The sequence below is a fragment of the Augochlora pura genome, chromosome 6 (assembly GCF_028453695.1).
Source record: "Augochlora pura isolate Apur16 chromosome 6, APUR_v2.2.1, whole genome shotgun sequence".
NCBI lineage: Eukaryota > Metazoa > Arthropoda > Insecta > Hymenoptera > Halictidae > Augochlora > Augochlora pura.
The window spans coordinates 23570068-23590926 of NC_135777.1; the positions used below are offsets into that span (position 1 = coordinate 23570068).

The following is a 20859-nucleotide window of genomic DNA, read 5'->3' on the forward strand; positions in this document are numbered from 1 at the left end:
CATAGTCAAGTTTGTTGATCTATCAAATGGAAGAGAGAAGTTTTCACGTCTCGTAATTAAATTACTATAAATTTATAATCGATATTATTCTAATACAATAAATTTCATTTTGAATGAAATGCGCTTGAATGTAGGCGCACGCGCAGTAAAGGATTCTAAGCTCCCATAATAGCAAGAGTAGTACTTCCGGTATCCGGCAAACGCCCCAGTGTAGTAATGTTGTCAGACTGAATTCGTATTACTTGCGTATCGTGTTTGTTGTGTTATTGTCAAATCGATTGTCATAAGGTGACAGCATACATGGTGCTGAACTCCCGTAAGCCGTCATACTGGTGAGTGAACAATCATATTTTTGCAGAATAGTGGAATAAAGCATACCACAGCCGCTAGATACATATGAACTTTTCTGAAAACATTTTCGCTATTTATGCTTTCCCATAATTTGTGTATTATTTATACGTTTACATTGGATATCTATGTACGCAAGGAGCGTGGTATAATTAACTGTGGGTCTCGAAATATTGAGAAAGTAATTCATCGGAATGAAAATATGAGAGAGAGAGCGTTCGTTTGGTTATGAACACAATTATACGTGTGCAGTTTGTGCCTCTTGCAACGTTTCAACTGTGAGTCATACTAGAGTGCACCTGACTCTTGACACCTGGTAATGTATCTTGATGTATTGTAATTGTATCGTATAAATATTTTATGCACAATTTAATTAAAAACAATAATTAAATGATCGAAAATATCTGTTCGCGTCACAGCAAATATCTCATATTTTCGTAGTTTCATGTTAACAAACGACATCAAATGTATGCATTGAGGGAGAACGTTCTTTTTTCGTGTAAAAAAAAAGTGAATATGTAAATGTAGTTAAAGAATATCAAGCGTTACCATCGAGACATCGAGAAATTCTAGATTATGTTTGATGTTTTTCAGTGAGAATTCGTTCTGTTTAATTGTTTCTCAAACGAAATTTTTGTCCAATTCGAAATTGAAAGAAACAACGAAATTCATAGGTCAGAGTTTTTACTATTCGGTTGGTTATATGATACGGTCCTGCGATCCTGATGCGAGATTAAAATACCATCGTGAAAGCTGACGAAGTGAGTCCGTTATCATCACTCATCAGTTACACGTCGAACGGATCTGTCTTTTAATTTTGTATAGTTATTTCGTTACGTTGATCGATTCGAAACTAGTAGTTATTACTGTAAATAAAATATATTTAAAATGTCTGAAGTTCATAAAGTTAAGGAGGATGATTCCCGAATGGTACCAGGTGCATACAAAAGAGTGTTAAACATGTGGAAAAATCGTGAGTATAAAACGGTGGTTTTTTAGTTACATACTTTCGTCGAATTTATCGCAAAAATTCCATAGTCTGTAATATAAAATGTATATATGTTAGAAATATTATTATTGAGTAAGTATAAGTAAATAATTTCGTTAAGATTGTACGAATCAATTAAAATAATATTATTCTAATACTATTCTATATGTTAGAATAGTATTATTAGTATTATTATATGTTACAGCAAACTAGTTTCATCCGTTTTCGTAGTTGTTGAAATTTCTTGTCAGTGTACTAATTTTTATCAGTGCTACGCATTTTATTGTTCAAAACGGTTTTCAACAAGCTAACCTCCATTAAGATTGCAATTCTTCTGTTATTGTTCATAATTTATAATATTATTTTTACAAAAAATTGGAACATTTCTTATCGAAGTTATACATATATACTTGACAAACATTAGATAAATTATCAATTCTCGGTGGGTTACTCCTACATATGTACATATAATATGGTCTGAAAACTGATAAAGAACAATTGAACACAATCGCAAGCCAACGGAAATAATATGAGTCACATTATGCGTGTATTTGTTCACGGCTATTAGAGACTGTTATGACTAATCTGTAAAACTTCTTTTAATATTCTTGAATGTGTGGTATCAAATTCTTGCTTGTAATATCGTGCTGTTAACTCATCCTGTTTCCTACTTATATCGGTGTCAGTAATGCTTTTGCACGGTGGCTCAGAAAGCGGTAATTTCTGGCGAAAATCCAATTGTTCAACGTTCTTTTTTTTAACAAATCAACGACTTTCTAGATATTCGAAAGTTGCTTTTTCTTTTTCGGACGATCTTTCGATCAGATGTTATACCGCAAAAACAAAGTCGTCAAATATTATGTTTATTTAATTATTTTAGCTTCTTGTCGAAATTAACTTAAACTGTGATTGGAACTGTTTCTTTGGAACTAATTTTCGATAAGTAGTCAAATATGGTATAAGAACATTATTCTCTTCAAGGCCGCTGTGCAATGACAAGGAGTTGTGTTACCTGTCGTTGAACCATCGATCGAGTTTTCGAAATTATTATTTGAAATTCGAAAGATGAACTCGGGCGAGCCGTAGGATTGATTCAACAACGGACGGAGAAGACGTTAGATCGAGGTTTAGCAGCATCGCGGAGAGAAGTCACACTTCGAGAGTCCTTTGTCCTTTGGTGCACGTGGCCCCCCTGCCTAAGAAACTTGCAACAATTTCGGGTCTCGACCACCCTGTGGCAGCACCGCAGTCTGCCGGTCGAAACCAGAAGCGGTAGAGCATTGCGCCGGGTTACTTCCAAAGTGGACTGTTTTTGAGGACACAAACTCCACCCTCGCGGCTCACGTAATTCAATTAAAATGTTCCGTATGTACACGTAAGAGTAAATTCACGCGTTCACCGAGTGTCAACAACGTCCGAATAATTACAAGTGAAAACGTCCGTTCGTCGCGAGCTTCTTGAAAAAAAAAGAAATTTGTCTCACGGACCGTACGCATTTCTTCGTAATTCAACCGCAATTAACAATACATTGTTACTCGAGTGTGCGTAACCTGAATGCGCGCCGGAGAATATTGTTTCGAGTGATCTCAATGGTTGACCCGGTGCCCGAGTACAATAATCGACCAGCGAAGATGTTAATTGTCATGGTCAATTACGTTGTTTACAATTATCGACAGTGATTCGTACGATCTACGCGAGATTTCTCTGTTAATCGGTCACTTGTCCATGTGAAATGCTTATCCGTCGTTTCAGTGACACACATGTCTCCGTCGGAAACATTGTCTCCACATACTGAACGACATACAATGTGATATAGATATATACAATATATTTATATACATATATATATCTATACATGTATGTGACCGTTTATCTATCAGCACGCGACAAGTCGAGTCGGTCAGTTTGTTCTGTGCGAGCATGAGAAACGTGGTGGATACCGTATATAGCCACAGAGATGTATCATCCTGGTTAGAAAGGGCGTGTGTGTTTGCTCTCCGACAACGAAATCTGTCCCGCCCGCGTTTCCAATTAATCGCGATTGGAAACCGTTCAAGCGCAGTTGAGAAACGATAAACATTGTTCGACGAGTAAACCCATGAAAGTGCAAAATTCACGACACATCCCCCCCTTTCGGTACACATTTTCGTCGCGACTAATCTCGAAAACATAAACCTGGGCGTAGTTGAAATCGATCATCGCGCCATCAACAGAATTTCGCGGGGAAAACACGTCGCGGAGATCTCTCGGTTAAGCCGGAGCCTAATAAAAAGTGAATGTAATTTTGTTAGAAAATTAACGTTACGTTGTCAAATATTATCATGGTGTTACGAGACCTGTTGTTTCTATGTAATGGTTTTACGGATGATAAATTTCATTGTTGATACGAAAACAAACGAGAGATGTGTCTAGATGTTGCATCTCAATTCTATTGAGCTTTGTTTTGTTAATACACGTTTGCCGATTAACAAATGCAGGCGCGATGTTTACATTGGCGCTGATGGAAATAATAAGAGCCCGTTGATTCCTAATGATATCATTGTTTAGTGCTGTTAATGGTGAGTTAGCCATTCCTCCAACCGTGAACACACGCACCGGCTGTGAGCGAATGTAATTGAAGCACGTTTGTATACCGAGCAATTTATAGTGCGTGATTCCCGTGGGAAATCCGGCTGAAATAGTGTATTCGATCGTCAAAGTTCCGCCGCCCGGGAAGGGCCGTCAGAACGCGTGCTCAAATTCAAATATGCAAGCAGCAGTTACGTAGGCTGTAAGAGGGGGCGGCGGGTCAACGGCGAGCTCACCTGAAATATTAAAGCATTGTTACTCTCGTCGTTATCGCTTCTAATATTCCGAGGAATTGTTATAAAAAAAAAAAAAACGTCAACGGTTTTTAATTGCCGCATTGTTTCATTATAACTGTTGAATAAGCTGCAACGTTGACTTCGTGATGTAATATTGGATTTTTAGCCGATATTCGCATACGTTACATTGTTACTATTATAGTTGTATACTACGTATTTTCCGGCGTATATCTGTCTTCTTGTTGGAATCGGTATTGCGGTCAGCTTTTTGACGAACGTAGTAGTAGACTCTGATCTATATCGATCGACGGTTAGTCGCGATACACGAGTGTCAAAATCGATACCGGCCGTACGACTAACGTGCGACACGTCGCGAGGGTCTCGCCTTTCGTAAAGCCGAGGTTCGGTTGAAAGCGGGGCCGAGAGCGTTTATTGCTGATACAACGGAAATCCACGATCGATATTGACGATGTTTAAATGCTGTGTGGGTAACAAGACCCCGAAGAAGGAGAAGCTGGGCGGCGAGGTGACGAAGCGAAGTCAGAAAGCGGGCGACTCGCAGATAGTTCCCATCGATTCGACGACGGTAGACGGTAACGGACAGATCGGAAGGGGCGAAAAGTTGAACGGCGACGTGCAGAGATCGGAGAAAGTTTCCCCGTCGATGGAGAATTGCCCGGCGGAACCGATCGTCGACGATCTGACTGTGAAGAGTCCGCTGCCATCCGGTAAACGCGACGAAGTCAATGATTCGGTTAGATCGAGGAACGATTCGATGGTGGAATCGGGCGGCAAGAACTGCGACGATGTCGAAAATGGGGACGACGGTCGTACGAAAGAGCAGACGATAAGACGAGCAAGTGAAATCAAGGATGAAAGTGGAAACGGAGAAGTAGATGCGAGTGACAATGTTAGCGTGAGCGGCGGTGTCGAGGGTGGGGGTGGGTTGTTGGCGGTTATACTAAATTCCGGCGTTTCTAATACCGTCAAAACGAATCTTTACGATTCGACCACCGCGTACATCGAGAGAACGATCGACGATGGACCGGAAGAGGAAGGCGACGATTCGGTATTCGAAGCTTGTCCGAACGACAACTCCACGAATAATAAACCACCGCCAGGTACACATTTTCACTTATGCAACGTTTACCGTCAGTTTTCGTAACTACTTCGGACGCGAAATTCTCTTAGCATTATTTTATCACCTGTTTTACCCTCGACTGTTACATTATTTTTGTTAGATTGCGTTGTACAATTCATCGGTAGTGCGGCAACCAGTTAACTGTTTTTGACGGCGACGTGTTTCTGTCACGGCAGTATACTCGTCATCTGTGAAATTTTTGCTGTTCAAATGCAAATTAAAATATATAAAATGGTTTGAATATTCGAAGGCCGTAACGAAATAAATCAGACAAAGAGCAAGATTATTATTATTATTATTATTATTACGAAAGAACTGTGTATGGTGTCTACGTTAGCTAGTATTTGTTTGCGCCATAGTTTTTTTAAGGTACACAGTTTTTAGAGGTCGCAACAGCTAACTGGTTGAAAGCATAATTTGCTCCGAAGTGAAATGGAATTCGTTGGAGTTTGTGTTTTATTATAATATTTTCTGAAGGGAAACGATAGGTAAAATTCCGAAGCACGTTCCATAAACTATTCTTGTGTATTTTATTTTTATTGGGTCGATTTTTATCTTCGTCACCCCACTTTGGAATTCGCTTCTATCAATAATGTATCAACCCTCCAAAGCGGCGTCTTCTTCGATTTAACTTTTACTGTATTTTCACTGTAAAAATTGTATTTAATCCGTTAACCGGGGAAATAGGTATCAGCGAATTTTACCGGTGCTGGAATCAATTCTAACTGGAATTCATTTGTTTAGCTCGCAGTGAGAGCAAAATCCCATCATTCGAATACAAATGTTTTATACCTAAACGATCTATCCGGAAAATGCTGTGCCACGAGTCACGAGTAAACAGCGTCAGCGATGCGTTCTGATCAATCGGAGACAAAAGGTGCCGCGGGGATATTGATACGTGTGCCAACGCGGTGATAATAAAAAAAAACGATGTATCGATTTTTTCAACGTATTGTATGACGTCTATACGATTTCGTATAGAATCAGCGCCGTTCTATACGCGTTGTAGATATACATATTTTTGAATAATGAAGTGACTCGCTGCAGCGTGTTGCGGAATCAATCATTGTCCTGACGGCGAGTTGGCTCGGTTAGCGGGCTGTTAAAGTATTCCTTGGCGACGAGTTAACTCGTCCGGCGCGTTGCAGAAGACATATTCCAGTGACGTGTTGATACGTATTCCCCGGTTAATAGGATATCGAGGAAACTCTGTGTGATAAAATGTCAATTTTAAGATGTACGATGCACAGCTTCGTCAGTGCCTCGATGGCTGTCGGAAGAGGACGACGGCGAACATGATTCGGAAGAGTGCAGCGGAATGCAAGAACCACCCGCGACGCCAGTTGCCCGCGACGAGCTAGCCTTAAGGCGTCACAGATTCTTCTCCGATTTATTACAAGCCGCGCAAAACGCGACCGAGCACAGAGTGAGGTTCGACCCCCTAGGACCGATGGTGCACACTGGTTAGGGTTCACCCTAAATCCATTTCTTACTTTGTATGATTTTTATTGATTGCATTCTTTTTTTTTGTAATTTCAAACGTTCGTTTCCAATACATTGCATTTGTTTCTTATGATCTGTTTTATCTTTTTTTTTTAAGGAGACACCCGATAGACGGTCATAATGGTAATAGCTGTCCATTCCGCTTATATGTTGCAAGTCTGAAGAAACAAGTCTTCTTAAAAAAAAAAAAACAAAAACAGATCGTAACACTGTTAATATAACGTAGTGTCGTGTATTGTCCACGCGCAACAATACCTTAATATTTTTTTATTTTCTTTATACTATGCGACACCAATCGGTGACTTACATGATTATGGTGACCATCGCTGTTTTGTAGAACTGTATGTCTCAATCATAATCTCATAGTTGTTAGTTAAGTTTATTTTTGCAATTCGATCGAATGTTATATTATTGCTTTCGATAACTTGAAATTATGAAAAGAATTATTAATATGTATGCCGATGTGTAGCAAAGCTGAAGGCACCATAATGTGATCGAACTTGAGCACAAGTTTAAAATATGAACGGTCATAAATATCTTACAGATCGTAGTAACTTTGAAATACACGTGACGTATAATGTGTGGTACAATGTATATCCGAGATGAAGGTACATGTACCGGCGTCGGGAAACATTCTCCATTCTCAAGTTTATACAGGAGCATTCTCGCGTTTATCACAAGTTTTCAGGCTTTAACGCATTGTCTCGAACTTGGTTCGTTCTATTTTTATCGTTCGACCTATTTACCTTTCAATCGGTTGTAATATTTAACGAGCTCCATATAGCGTGAAACACTATTTTCGATCAAGGAATTATAATTGTGAGAATTGATCGACGTAATGATTCTTTTATTTATTTATGATACATTTGTTGAATTTATTATTGCAATGCAATTTCTGAAATAATATTTACGGAGAGCTGAGAATATTAAAATGTTTGTTACTTATTTGCGTCGATGCGATTTCATTGTCGTTAAATAATCGTTGGAATTACCGTGAAAAATCCGCTGGACGAAATAGCGCCTCTGCCCACACTGGGTATTATAACGCTGACGGTTGCGATTCAGTTTTCACAGATTTCCTAAGAATAGGCCGGCGTGTACACGGCGTTGAATAACATTAGGATCGCGGTTTAGTTCTTCACCAGCTTCTGAAAAGTCGAGTTGCCGCGGACCGCGATCGTTTCATTTGTAAAAATAATCCTCGGTAAATTAGATTAAATACTTAAAACGGAGAGCGATTTTAACTTTGTTTTATGTCGAGTTCGATGGACGCGGGAACTATTGTTTCGGTTTATTGTTGTTTCAAAATCGATCGTTTGTCTCGTCTGCTCATTAAACGAAGACGCTGGAATTTAGAAATATCGAATGTTACTTCGATCGTATTTGCGCAAATAATGTACTAAAATATTTTTAGTGATTCGATGGAAACACAGATTTATTTCTATTACTCATGCTTGCAACATAATGATCTAATGGCTGTGGATGTTGCTCCAACTATTTATACACTCATTCTATATTTAATATTACATTTCATAAACGCGAACTATCTGGAATATATTTCTTTAGCTTCAAAATAATTCTACATTGTGGTTGTTACTAGAACGTGATATTTTATGTAAAATAAAAATTGCTTGCATTGATCGCAAGATGTGGGCATTTATTTCTGTACTTAGCCATTTTACTAGGTGAAACGTGATACAACGGTATTCTTAATAGTTCTCATTGGCATTTAATAAATGTGTTTAAATATCGCGTTAATTTTCGAAGGGAATTCCTCGAAAGCGATACTAAATTTATCGGATTCTGAGTTTTTGCCTGGGAACGCTCGGAGTCACGACCCCGGTCGAAAAACACTTCGAACCGGCGGCCGTTGAGACTCGGCGACCTCGGCAACAACGAACGATAATAGAGTCAAAATCGAAATCGGAACGTTATACAGAGGACAAAGCAAATTTTAACGGACTTCGGAAAAATTTGCATGGTAACCGGGTATAGAGAGAGAGAGAATCGGCAAGTTAGAACGGTTACGCTAACTTCCCGAATATAGCCGATGAAGCGCGACGGGGCCCGAAGTATTTTTCGAAGGCACCTCCGCTCTTCGAGCATACAGATTTTGTGCTGTGACCTCGTACGAGACACATCGATCGTTTTGTCGTGTGCCATCGTGTGCTTTCGTGTGACGAAAAGGAAAGAGGTTTAACCAGAAGCGGTTTCTTCTGGACGCAGACAAGATTCGAGCTTTCGGTAAGGTTAAGAGTTCAAATGTGTTTTACATTTGCGCGTTTTCTACCGAAAAGCGACTCTAGTTGTGCTGTGCTTTCTCCAGCGCAATTAGAGAGATTAGAGCCTACACCCTCCGCTCGGCCTGCACTATTGCTGTGCTCGAGCTGTGAGTTTGTAGCGCATTAACAGAGCATTCAGGTGATACGCGAATCTTCCGAGTTCGGCGCGTCCTGTACTGTTACAGTGCACGAGTCGAACGTTCGGGTCGCAACAATCTTTTCCTGACTCGCTAGACAGTTGAGCTCGATTAGAGCGACTGTCTTGCATTTCTGTTTGTAGTATACGGCGTACGGCGAGGACCTACGATTGATTGGCCTCGTCGAACGGTTTCTCTTGGGCGGATCACACCGAGGGTCAACCTCGCTAGCAAGATGCAGGAGGTGCACGCCCTGCACTTGTCTAGCGGTCGAGCTCCGGCGGGTACTAAACTTCGCTCAACGGGATCGTTTGGGGTAGGTCTGGATGCTGCAGATCCCTGTGGCCCCCCACTCCCCGTTGCTCCTCGAGACCCGTGCATCTCGAAAATAGGAGTGAGAGTTTCGATTGGGGATTCTTAACGTCGTATCGCTCGTGGAACAGATCTGCTGGAGATTTACGACCTCCAGTGGACGAGTGCCGAGCAGAAATGTATCTCTCTAGCCAGGACTGCCCGCAGATTCGCTGGATGATTCCGAATCTGCGTAGAGCGGCCGTTTGTGGATAGTCGGACATGACCGACGGGACATCGGCCGTCCTGGGCTACAGAGGGTGAGACCGTGGTATCGGAAACTCACGTACGATTCCACGCGCTCGTCACTGGATGCATTCCTTGGCTTTCAAAGGAGCATCAGTGCGACCGAAATTGGCTCACTCAGGACGGATTCACGACTGAGTGGCCCCCTTCTCGCTGGAGCACGCGTTTTGCTGTTGCCCAGCTGAGTTGGGACAACAAATAGCTGATTGACAGCTTTATTAATTTTGTTGGTGGTTCCGGCCAATATTTCTTATTTTTCAGAACCCGGACGCAACCCACGCATCGTGCTGCGCCTGGTCCCAGCCGACCGCACCCGACGAAGCGAGCGAAACGACAACACGCAGGAGATCGCCCTGTAGAAGCGTCGAAATAAATCGCTGGGTTGCTTTTTCCACCAACTGGAGTAGATTTTGTTCAAGACCTTTTCACGCTCTCCTATCCCTCGGTACCGACAATCCGTTAGAGTCACGGTCAGCCGATCTTCTAACAAAATGCATAAAATCCGTAATAGCATGTTGTGTTCTGATAAAATAATTATGTGATTCGCTCTTAAATTTTACGAGCACTAAGAAATACAATTTTCATTCTCTCTGCATGCATTCTTTAACACTTCATGGGATGTAAATGATTTATATGCCGTTATATAAGGATGGTTTTCATTATCTCTTAATAGCATTTTTATCTCTATGCATTGACTGGTTCAATTTGTATTACATTAAAGGCTGCGACTCTAGCGATAAGGAGGATCATTTAGAAGAACTAGTAAATCGATTGGAAAGCGTCACCAAACGATTAGAAAACGTGCGACATCATCCGTTAGCTGAAACTCAAGATACTGCTGTTCAGACGAACACTCCTTCGCCGAGGAGGTCTAAACCAGTCGAGAACGGTACGTCGGTACAGTCTGCCTCGCCTGTTCAGTCACCTGCGAAATCAGCATCAATAAAAATTGAAAGCATGTCGGTCGCTGGCTACGAAGATATTCTGGCTGGACCTGTCAGAGAATACTTGCAGTTGAGTAATAAAATTGGCGGAGATGTGGCAGCTCACAGCAAGCTTGTAGAAGCAGCATTTCAGTAAGTAGTTTCGTATTGAACAGCGATATCGTTTCAAAGTTTCTATAGACGAATAAAATTGATCAAATAAATCTTTTGCTTTTCTTACTTATAGAATTCAGCTGGATTTCATTCAAACCGCGGCAACTCGGCCGGAGCCAGCAAACCAAGTGGAACAGGTTAATATCCTTTCGCGCACCGCCACACAAATTGAACAGATACAAAGTTTCCGCGAAAAGAATAGAGCTTCTCCGTTTTTCAATCATTTGTCAGCGATTAGCGAAAGTATTCCAGCTCTAGGATGGGTGGTCGTGACACCCGCCCCGGCACCTTTCGTGAAAGAGATGAACAACGCCGGACAATTTTATACCAATCGCGTTTTAAAAGACTGGAAAGAAAAGTGGGTACTTGTGTTTGTAAAAAAAAAAAGTTATTCCTTGACGGAGAGTTCATTATAATCTTTGATATCCGCAGAGATAAAGTGCATGCGGAATGGTGCAAGGCTTGGGTACAAACGTTAACCGATCTTCAGCAATACATAAAACAACATCACACAACAGGACTGGTGTGGGCAAAAAGTGGCTCTGCACCAGCAGGTATACCACCACCTCCACCGCCGTGTATGCCTTCTATTGGCGATGTGGCGCCCATCGGCATTGGCGACGACAGAAGCGCCCTTTTCGCGGAAATCAATCAGGGAGAAGCTATCACGAAGAGTAAATATTACACGAGTGTTAGAATATTAATATTTCGGTTGCAGGAAATCATAAAATGTACGTTTCGTTTAAACAGATTTAAAGAAAGTAACTTCTGACATGCAAACGCATAAAAACCCCTCGCTCAGAACCGGCCCGGCACCATTTAAGGCCCCAGTAGTCGGTAATGCCATACCAACGAAGATAGTACCGCCTGCAAATGCACCAATTGACAAGCCACCGGTATTTACTAAAGATGGAAAGAAATGGCTCATAGTAAGTACTACCTTTGACATTATTAGTTTAAAAATGGTATCGTTATTGAACTATTACATTATTTATTATGCGTTCATATATGATTGATGGTATATCTCATTTTCTATTATAGGAATATCATAAAGGAAACAAAGATTTGCTCGTTGAAAACGTGGAGATGAATAACGTCATCTACATGTTCCGATGTCAAGATAGTACTTTAGTTGTTAAAGGCAAAGTGAATTCTGTCGTGATGGACTCGTGCCGCAAATCATCCGTTGTTTTCGACTCACTTGTGTCGAGCATTGAATTCGTCAACTGTCAGAGTGTCCAAATGCAGGTAAGTCTTTTTATCGCCGTTACATGTATAAATGTGGTCTCCTATGTTTTCGTTTAGTGTAACGTATAAAAAATATATTTATTTCAAAATGTGTTCGTATATACAGAACGTAATTACACAGAGTGGTCATCCCTATATTGAAAATTAAAAGGACAATGTATAAAAAGTATGCCTGGGACCATTATTTATGAATTTTATGGATGTAGATATTAAATAATATTTTTTATCGACGGTCAGTTAAATTATTGTAATTCTGATACAAGTCTCTTGCAAATGGTTTGTAATTCATGCAGGTGTGCCATGTTTGGTTCCTGGTAGAGTATCTCGAGTAATGCTATGTATTCGTCGTTGTTTAATTCTTTGGGTACCCCGCATATTTGGAATTTACTTAACACGGTATCTGACGGTCTCGTAACATTCCCTAAATCCGTGATGGACGTGCTTGTATCGGTCACCGATGGCTTAGCAGTAACATCAATTTCTCTTTGCTCCACAGAAAGGAAACACAACTGTTTTAATTTCTCGTTTGATAAATTATTTGTTAACGGTTCACTGTTCGTTTTCGAAGCAGTTAAATCAGTGGACAAATTCTGATTCAGCTCGTTACCATTTACGACTGAAGAAACAATAGTAAGAATTTTGTGCATCGCACTTTGTTTCTCTTCGACCGCGCTTGTTGAAACGAAATCTTCGTTTCTCTTCTTAGACTCGATAGCCATAGCTTCGTTTTGCGAATTCAACTCTTTGTCTCTAGCATATTTTAAAAATTTGCTGGGATCTACTATTTTTGTCGTGTTGTGATCATATTTCGTGAATATGTTAACGTAGATCACCATCTGTTCTTGTGCAACGATCGTGCTATCGGTATTTGCAATTTTATTGTCCATCACGCACAATGATCCGGCATCGTTTGCGGCTATCTCGCACGTGTTCTTCTGCTCGACGTATTGATCATTGATTTCCGATGTGCCTTCTAATTTTAAACTTTCTTCCGTCGCAAAATGACTCTTACTAGATAAATTATCCTTCCAGAACATTGTCATCGTCAGCGGCCCTCTCACCGGACTTCTGTGTCTCGCCTCGTTTTCTGTTTTACGCGCTGCTTCCAGTCTACTTCTTAAAATCGGAATACACGACCGCGACGAGGTCTTCGGCGTCAACGACTTCGCGAGATTTTTTAATTTCATTTTGGAGTCAAGCAATTGCGCACAATTCACAGAATTTGCATTACTCGACGAGGCGTTTGAGCGAAAACTTACTTGCGACTGAGATCTCTTTTTATCTAACTTAAAACTATGATCGGCACTATGTCTAGGTTCGGTAGACAAATTTCTTGCTTTCATCTGGGTCCGTGATGTACCAGCATGGTCCCTTGCACTGTGAACAGTATTTATCGCATCAGATTTGAGATTTTTGGAATTTTGCGTTGCAACCGATTTCTTGAATATTTCAGACTTCACGGTATACTCTTCTTGACTTTTCGACTTTATTATCGTATTTATATTTTTCATCTGTAGACCGTCTTTCGTATTCCGCGGTGAAACCTGACGCGAAGATACTTCCGACGAAGCTGTAGTTTGATCGACGTGTATCAGTTTCGCTTTGTTTTTAGATGAATTAGATTGCTCTTCATCGTTGAGATTTATACTTGGTCTTTGTAACGATGTTTGATTGCATTTATTATCGTATGATATCGAAGCTTCATCACAAGTTTTCTCCTCTTTCATAGTTTCCTCTGTTCTGCTCTTATTATCTATATCTTCGTTAAAATCTGCTAATTTTTGTTCAATGCAATGTTCCTTTTTCATAATTTTAACGTAGAGTTCTTTTAATTTTTGACTAATATCATCATTGTTTGACACGTTAATAAATAATAAATCATCATTTTCAGTGCCGCCTACGTTTTTCTCATGGCATCGTACATGGATATCAACTTCTTCTTTCTTTGATGCCGAGCGTAGATCGATTTCCATATGCTTTGAATTTGTATCGTTTAATTTTAGAGCAGAATTTGAAGCATCGTCTGTAAAGTATATGCTGCTTTGTGGAGAAACGAGGTTGGAATAAGATTTATACAGATCCGGCACATTCGTTATTTCCTTGTTGCTTGGGGTTGCAAAAGAACTCCTCACAACTGTATTATCTTTTTCATTATCCAATTTACTGTTCTCATGGTAATGAACTTTTAAGCTTCTGTACTCTGTTAGAGTTGCATCTTCATTGTATGGATCTCTGTTACAATCTGCCACTTCCGCGTAATCATGTTTCTGAAGAGTAATAGTGTTCGTTGAAGCGCTTTGCGTATTTTTCTCGTTACTGTAACGGTCAGTGTAATTGTTCTTGGCGGTTGACCAATTTACATTTATTTCTTCTTCATCGAACGATTTAACAGTGAGCGCTGTCATAGACGAAGGCTCTGGAATGTTCGAATCGTTCGACTGATTTGCACTCGACGAATCTTGCATGTTCGTCTCCAAAGAATTTTCTTTGCTTTCAGAAGCTGATAACTCGTACATTCTGTCTGCGACATTTATCACCATGTGCATTTTCATTGTTTCGTTTTCTGTTACCACTGTTTGTTCTATTAGAGAGCACGTGCCTGGGTGCCTTTTTAAACTCAGATTAGGACTAGATATAAAAATCTCGTTTTCTTCGCTGTATTTTTTTTTCTGCGATGCATCCGACGTTGTACTTACAAAGTTGTCTATGTCTGTGATAAATGAAACGTTCCCACGTCGGTCCGCGGTGTCCGAATCCAGAAAATTGCACTCTTCGTTTTTGTTCAAGGTGAAATCCTGTTCATTTATAAAGGAGTCGTTCAAGTTCTGCGAAAATATCTCTGTGCTGCTGTTGTTGCTATCCGCGAGCTCGTTTATGTTGCTCATACGCAAGAAGTTCGACTCGAATTTGTTCTCGTTACTTTCATTCTTCGTACAGCCTGCCTGTTTCGAATTTTCGCGCATTTCGTCGGACCTACTCGAAGCGTAACTTTGACATTTTTTACGTAAATTATCCGATGCCATTTCTCCGGATTTAATAGATCTAGTCTCGTGACAGCTTTTGTATTCTGACAATGATACTTGGTCGTTCTCCTGCATTATGTTACTGATACTAAAGTATTCGGAGTTTGACGCCAGGTTTCGAGTCGACTCGATATTCTCCATATCTATACCTCGATCTGCAATTTCATTCTCGTGTTTAAAGTTCTTCGCATTATTGCTGAATGTCGAAGAATGAGCCAATTGTTTTCCTTGCTTTATGTTGAGATACATGTAAGTTCGACTGCTTCTTTCAGTGGAGCTGCTAATCGATTGTTCCTCCGATATGATATCCAATAGCTTCGATTGTAGATTATTGTTAATGTACGAACATTTACCGCACTCTGTTCCGGTACAGCCCCCCTGCACAATTTTCTCGTCCCTGTCCGTATAGCATATCTTTTCCAACTCTACGCGTGTAAGCAGTGCTCTTTTGATTTGCAGCGCCTCTTGAAGCAACACCGCCGTGGATTTATCGTCTGATTCGCTCTCCTTGGATATCTCTGTGCGACTCGAGGCCGGCGAAGTTATTAGTAAATCTTCATCGGTATCCATTGGCGCCGTCTGTCTATCTAAATGTCCGAACGATCCTGTTCGCGTGTTTTCTACGTATGCGTCCGGTGACGGGAAATTACCTGTTACGGCGATGTTCTCGTTATCGAAGAAGTCGGACGAGATAGTGTAATATATCCTCTCCGGAATTTTGTCGTATCTGATCGAAGAATATTCCCTTTTGTCGACCGAATACGACTTCTTCATATCGTTCGAATAGTAAGTGCTGAGCACCTGGGAATAACTTCGAACAGACACGTCGGAACTCCTGCCTGTTTCGTCGCTGTCGTACTGTTCCGAACTGATGTAGACGGTTCTGTGTAGATCGTCGAATTGCTTTCTCGCGGCGGTATCGAACCTCACTCTGTTTTTGTTTTTCTCGTTCCAACTGTTGCTCTCTGTTTTAAATGAAACAGACTCGTTCGTGAGATCGTTACCAATGTTGTTCAAGTTGCTTTTAATGCCTCGTAGTTTACCTGTTAGTCTCGCCTCGGAATTCTGTGTCTCATAAGTCCGCAACACGTTGTGCAAACTCTCCAGTTTCTTCTTCACTTGATACAACGTCTCCTGGGACGTTTCTACAAACTTTTGGCGTTTACACGGTTGTGGGATGAGTATATGCGAAGATTGTTGTGGAAATATCTCGCTGTGAAACGTTATATTCATTTTCGATGGTATCGAGCACCTCTCCTCCAATTTCATGACTGGACAAACGGTATTAGAAAGTTCCAAACAATTCTCCTCATTCAGTTGTCGTCTTGTCTCATTTTCTGTCACACCAGTTGTTCGTTCCGACGATATCTTCTCGTCTGGGTTCTCTCTCGATTTTTCACCCGCGTTGGATGTATCTTCTTGCGGAGTACAGTTCCCTTCCTAAAATAGAGACGATTATTTGTAACTCTTTTATGAGACTTTGTAAAATTATATCATACGTTTATTAGATTGTGGTTTTAAATACGATATTTTATTTTTATAGACTGTCTTCCAATCTCTATAATCCAGGAGGCTGACCCCAATTACTATACGAAAACGGAGTTCACAGATTCTAACGAGTTTGTTCTGCCTTTACCTGTGCATCCGACCAGTAATTTCTCGACGAGGACTCGTTGCTGCTTTCCACAGAGCTACAGACCAGTCCAAGATATTTATTGCTCTCGTGCAACTCCTTCAAGTATCGCTTGCAATCGTCCATAGTTTTCGCGAATCTCTTGCAAGGCGCGGCGGCCGCTTTCTCAGTTCTACGGGTTCTTAATTTACTCGTCGATTTACTGTGTCGGTTCGGCTCCACGTTCGGATTCGCGACCGTGTTTCTGTTCTGCACTTCAAAATTTTCGCTTTTCGACACTCTGCGTCGTGTTCGACTTGTCCTCTTAGGTTCGATGGAATTTATCCTGTAATTAAATTATGTTCACGACACTGCAATTGCTGTCAAAATTCCTGCCGGTACAATATGCCATTTATAGAGATATAACACTATTATACTAATTATTGGTAAATTCTTAAGTGTGGTTTTAAGATTGCGCTGTACTTTCGAGACGCGTCGCTGTCGCTTTTTGAAGATCTACTGTTTTGTTCTAGGGCGTTGCGTTTCACGTAGGGATGAAGAGGCTTCTTCTTTGCGTCGAATAGCTCCGTCACACGGTGCTCGGAGGGATAATAACTTCTGTTTTGAAACGAAATGAACGACTTGTTCGTTTGGGGGCTGAAACAGTGATAACTGTATACCATGCTTTGTTAATTATTGAAAAATTCGAAAGGCTCACGATACCTTAGCAGCACGCGTTTGATCCAATCAGCGCGGTCATTGGTGTTCGACAGGGTCAATCGAAGATTTTTCAAATGTTTCTTGAAGCCTGGCTTTTGAATCTGGTGGGGCATAGGCCACGAGCCGTATTGCATTTTGTATGTTAGTATGCTCACTTTCAGCTCGAGATCTTCTAGTTTGTATCCGACTTTGTTCAGGATCCTTTTATCGTCTAGGAACTCGTTTAGTCGCTTAGTTTTCGAATGTATTACACGGAGCAATACGGTACAAACGAGGAACGTACAAAATACCTTCCGAACAAATGATTAGAATTATTTTTCATCTTCCGACTGGACAAGTATTACATTCGAAAATTCATTCGCAATTTAAATGTAGGAAGACGCGCACCTTTAAAATGATCCCTTGAGTCATGCAATCGACGACGTCGGTCACGATCTCGCTCCAGACATAATTCGCGATTGCTCTAGGACATTCTTTCCAATCAACTTCGCAGACCATTTGCACTGGTTCCAGATTTCCACCTAGAATTCAAATTGGTTAATAGGTCTCGTTTGTTTTTTCCCAACGCGTTGAGGCTAGCTCGAATAGAGAATGAACAGATTGCAAATTGTGGACGAGGGACCGGTTTTTTGAGCCTCACCGAATTGCCACTGCATTCTGTCTGGAGGTGGATAGGCCGTGATTGTAAGTTTCAAGAAGTCATCGGTTCGTGCCTATTGTTATTATCCAGTCCAGGAATCTGTACCCCGTGAAACCATGAAAAATCGAGAGAAACCACGACTTGCAATTGTTCGTCCATAGAGGACGAGATTCAATCGATATTTTGTGTAGAGGGTGACCCGAAGACTAGATACATTATTTAAAAACGTTAATAAAGTTCTTATAAAATTCTTGCTTAAGATATTTTTTGAATATTAATTAAAAATGATTTTCTTCGTTTTTTACACAGGTATTGGGGAAGGTGCCCACCATCTCCATCGATAAAACCGACGGTTGCCAGATGTATCTAAGCTCGGAATCGATGGAGGTTGAATTGATCAGCAGCAAGTCGAGCGAGATGAATGTCATGGTGCCGAAAGGAAACGGCGATTACGTAAGAGCCTTGCACAATAAATGCCTCGACCGGATGAGATATAATTCAGTACGTTTATATATATATATTTTTTTAACGTTGATTGCAGGTCGAGTATCCCGTACCGGAGCAGTTTAAGACCACGGTCAGTCCGAAAGGTCTCAGCACGATCGCGGTCGACTCGCTTGGTTAAAGTCGCCAGGCGGTACAACATCATTCATAGCCTAAACTAACTATCCGATTAAGAGTACGGCTCATTAGAGGTATCGTCTTCAGAGGATTCATCGATTTTTTATTTATTGCTTCTTCGAGTTAATTTAAGACGAATCAGAAGGGGGGGAGGGAGGGGAGGGGTGAATTAGCCAACGGAATAGACTCATCCGCGGGGGTTAGGGTCCCGTGTCCGCGTAGCAGACACGGCGTTCGATTAGACAATTTCACTACACAACGTTACACAGTCCCATCTCGTTCGATGCAATACTGCGTGCATTTCGTGGAGATCACTGACTCCGGTTCAGGCGAAAATTGAGAGGATGAAAAAAAAAATACAAAGGTCACTCTAATAGGGAAACGATTGCACGAATTCAAACGATTACGCTCACGGAATTTGAATACGCGGGTATCCGATAATCTGCGACATGATATTTTGTAATATAGGATTAATTAGATCTCTAGTGGTTGTGATTCGTTCATACATGTAGATGGGATCGGCATCCTCCACGAGACTGTTTTCGGTTCGCACGTACGGTGCTGATTTATGGGGACAGTTTGTAGGTCGGTATTAAGAGTATATAGGTATGGACAAAAGTTTTGCTACCTTCGGACCGCACTTTTATACATTTACACCGTTTTCTAACGTGATCGAACTTTTGCCCAAACCGGTCGTCAAGATGACTCGCCAAGGAATTGCCGCTCGACGTCATTTAGTTTCGGGATTTTCTTTTTAGCGGGTGATTAGAGCGAGTGTCGCTTCGGGCACACCGGGAAGATAGAATTGGAAAGCATTTCGGAGCTATTTCCGAAGCGTTCGGGCGATGTCATATCAATGGTTGGATGTATCGTCTCTTGACTTTTGCAACGAAGGCTGTTCATCACGATCGATTAAGGGTTCCGTCAAAATTCAGTCCTGTTGTCGAAAAGTTTAGTAATTATTGTACTAAGACTGCGTAACATTTCGGTTCAGGAGTCTTCCGAGTTTATAAGTGTCCGTGATCTACGAATAGATTAATCAGATTTTCGTTTTCGATTAAAACGAACGTCAGGTAGTTGGCCAAGGTGGTCATTCTCTTCAGACGAATTACTTGCTAAAAGTAAAACTAAGAAAATGCTAGACAATGAAGGATTACTGGCTATAACAGTTGGATGAGAACATAAAGATTGTACACTCCTTCTTGACCACCCTGGTTAATTAACAGGAACGTTATTCACGGAAGGGCCAATTAACCCGAGAATTCTCGAGGTCTTGGCGTACACGCTGCTTATGCGTGCGAAATGATCAAAATGATGGACGTGCAAAAGTCTGGACGGTCCACTGGTTGAGGAGAGGAAAGCTATTGCGAACAATGATGGAGGGGTATGTTGTGAAACCTGAAAATTGAACATCAAAAAGCGTGCTGTTTGAACGTGACGTAAATTACATTGTGATTTTTACCACTTGGTATATTGTGCTAATCGTAGGTATAATGTAATAACTAGCGCTCTACTTAAAAGCGGCACGATATAGAGTAACGAGATCGTTTTAGGATTAACAATGGATTCAAAACAGTACGATCCTTCTTTAACGAATGAACTATACGGAGGGTACTCGAATGGTCCGATTTCATTTATCTATTTTGTATGGTACTAAAAACGTGTTTCGCGACGGAACGACGATTTATTGACTGACGTTCTTTACTCCCAAGGATCGTATTGTTCTTAACATGGTAGACTTCTAACAGCTTTCATTTTTAATATCGATAGAGTATTGTATCGAGAATAATCAATATTTGTTTCCAAATATGATTTTCAGTGCTATTTCTAATTGTCCTAATAAAATGAAATGATATACCGTCTATAACACATCTGTATCGTTATTGCTCGTTCCCTTGAGAAATACATCGTAATCCATAGTGCTGTCGTCGGGCTTTAAATTTTATTCTGATGAATTCTTTTTAATGAAAGCTACGATAGCTTTTTAATGACGCTTGGAAATCTGAATTTTATTATTTTTAGAAACTTGTGCTGTTCAGCGCGTAATTACTTTCAATTGTGAGAGGTTACTTATTATTTGAACGTCGATCGAACAGGA

At 40.8% G+C, this 20859-nt stretch overlaps 3 protein-coding genes across 8 annotated transcripts; 1 reads left to right on the forward strand and 2 right to left on the reverse strand.

Annotated features, from left to right (window-relative positions):
* Positions 1-193: 193 nt before the first annotated feature.
* Capt (adenylyl cyclase-associated protein 1) lies at positions 194-20630 on the forward strand. Of its 6 annotated transcripts, none has more exons than XM_078182715.1 (9): positions 4077-5261; positions 6517-6744; positions 10522-10876; positions 10971-11255; positions 11330-11571; positions 11648-11826; positions 11939-12145; positions 18450-18593; positions 18682-20630. In XM_078182715.1, the coding sequence occupies exons 1-9, from the start codon at positions 4610-4612 to the stop codon at positions 18763-18765; spliced, it is 2376 nt and encodes a 791-aa protein (XP_078038841.1). In that variant the 5' UTR covers positions 4077-4609; the 3' UTR covers positions 18766-20630. The 6 variants fall into 6 exon arrangements, with proteins under 6 accessions (XP_078038845.1, XP_078038847.1, XP_078038844.1 ...); XM_078182716.1 differs by having other exon boundaries at positions 6532-6744; XM_078182719.1 differs by lacking the exons at positions 4077-5261; positions 6517-6744 and adding an exon at positions 194-332.
* LOC144471183 (uncharacterized) lies at positions 12388-17819 on the reverse strand. The gene is made up of 4 exons (XM_078183004.1): positions 17504-17819; positions 17264-17437; positions 16805-17126; positions 12388-16608 (listed from the first exon to the last, which is right to left on the reverse strand). The coding sequence occupies exons 1-4, from the start codon at positions 17632-17634 to the stop codon at positions 12388-12390; spliced, it is 4848 nt and encodes a 1615-aa protein (XP_078039130.1). The 5' UTR covers positions 17635-17819.
* Positions 17813-18171, reverse strand: LOC144471184 (uncharacterized). Its single transcript, XM_078183005.1, has 2 exons — positions 18141-18171; positions 17813-18021 (listed from the first exon to the last, which is right to left on the reverse strand). Exons 1-2 carry the CDS (start codon positions 18154-18156, stop codon positions 17855-17857), a joined length of 183 nt encoding a protein of 60 aa, XP_078039131.1. The 5' UTR covers positions 18157-18171; the 3' UTR covers positions 17813-17854.
* Positions 20631-20859: the final 229 nt, after the last annotated feature.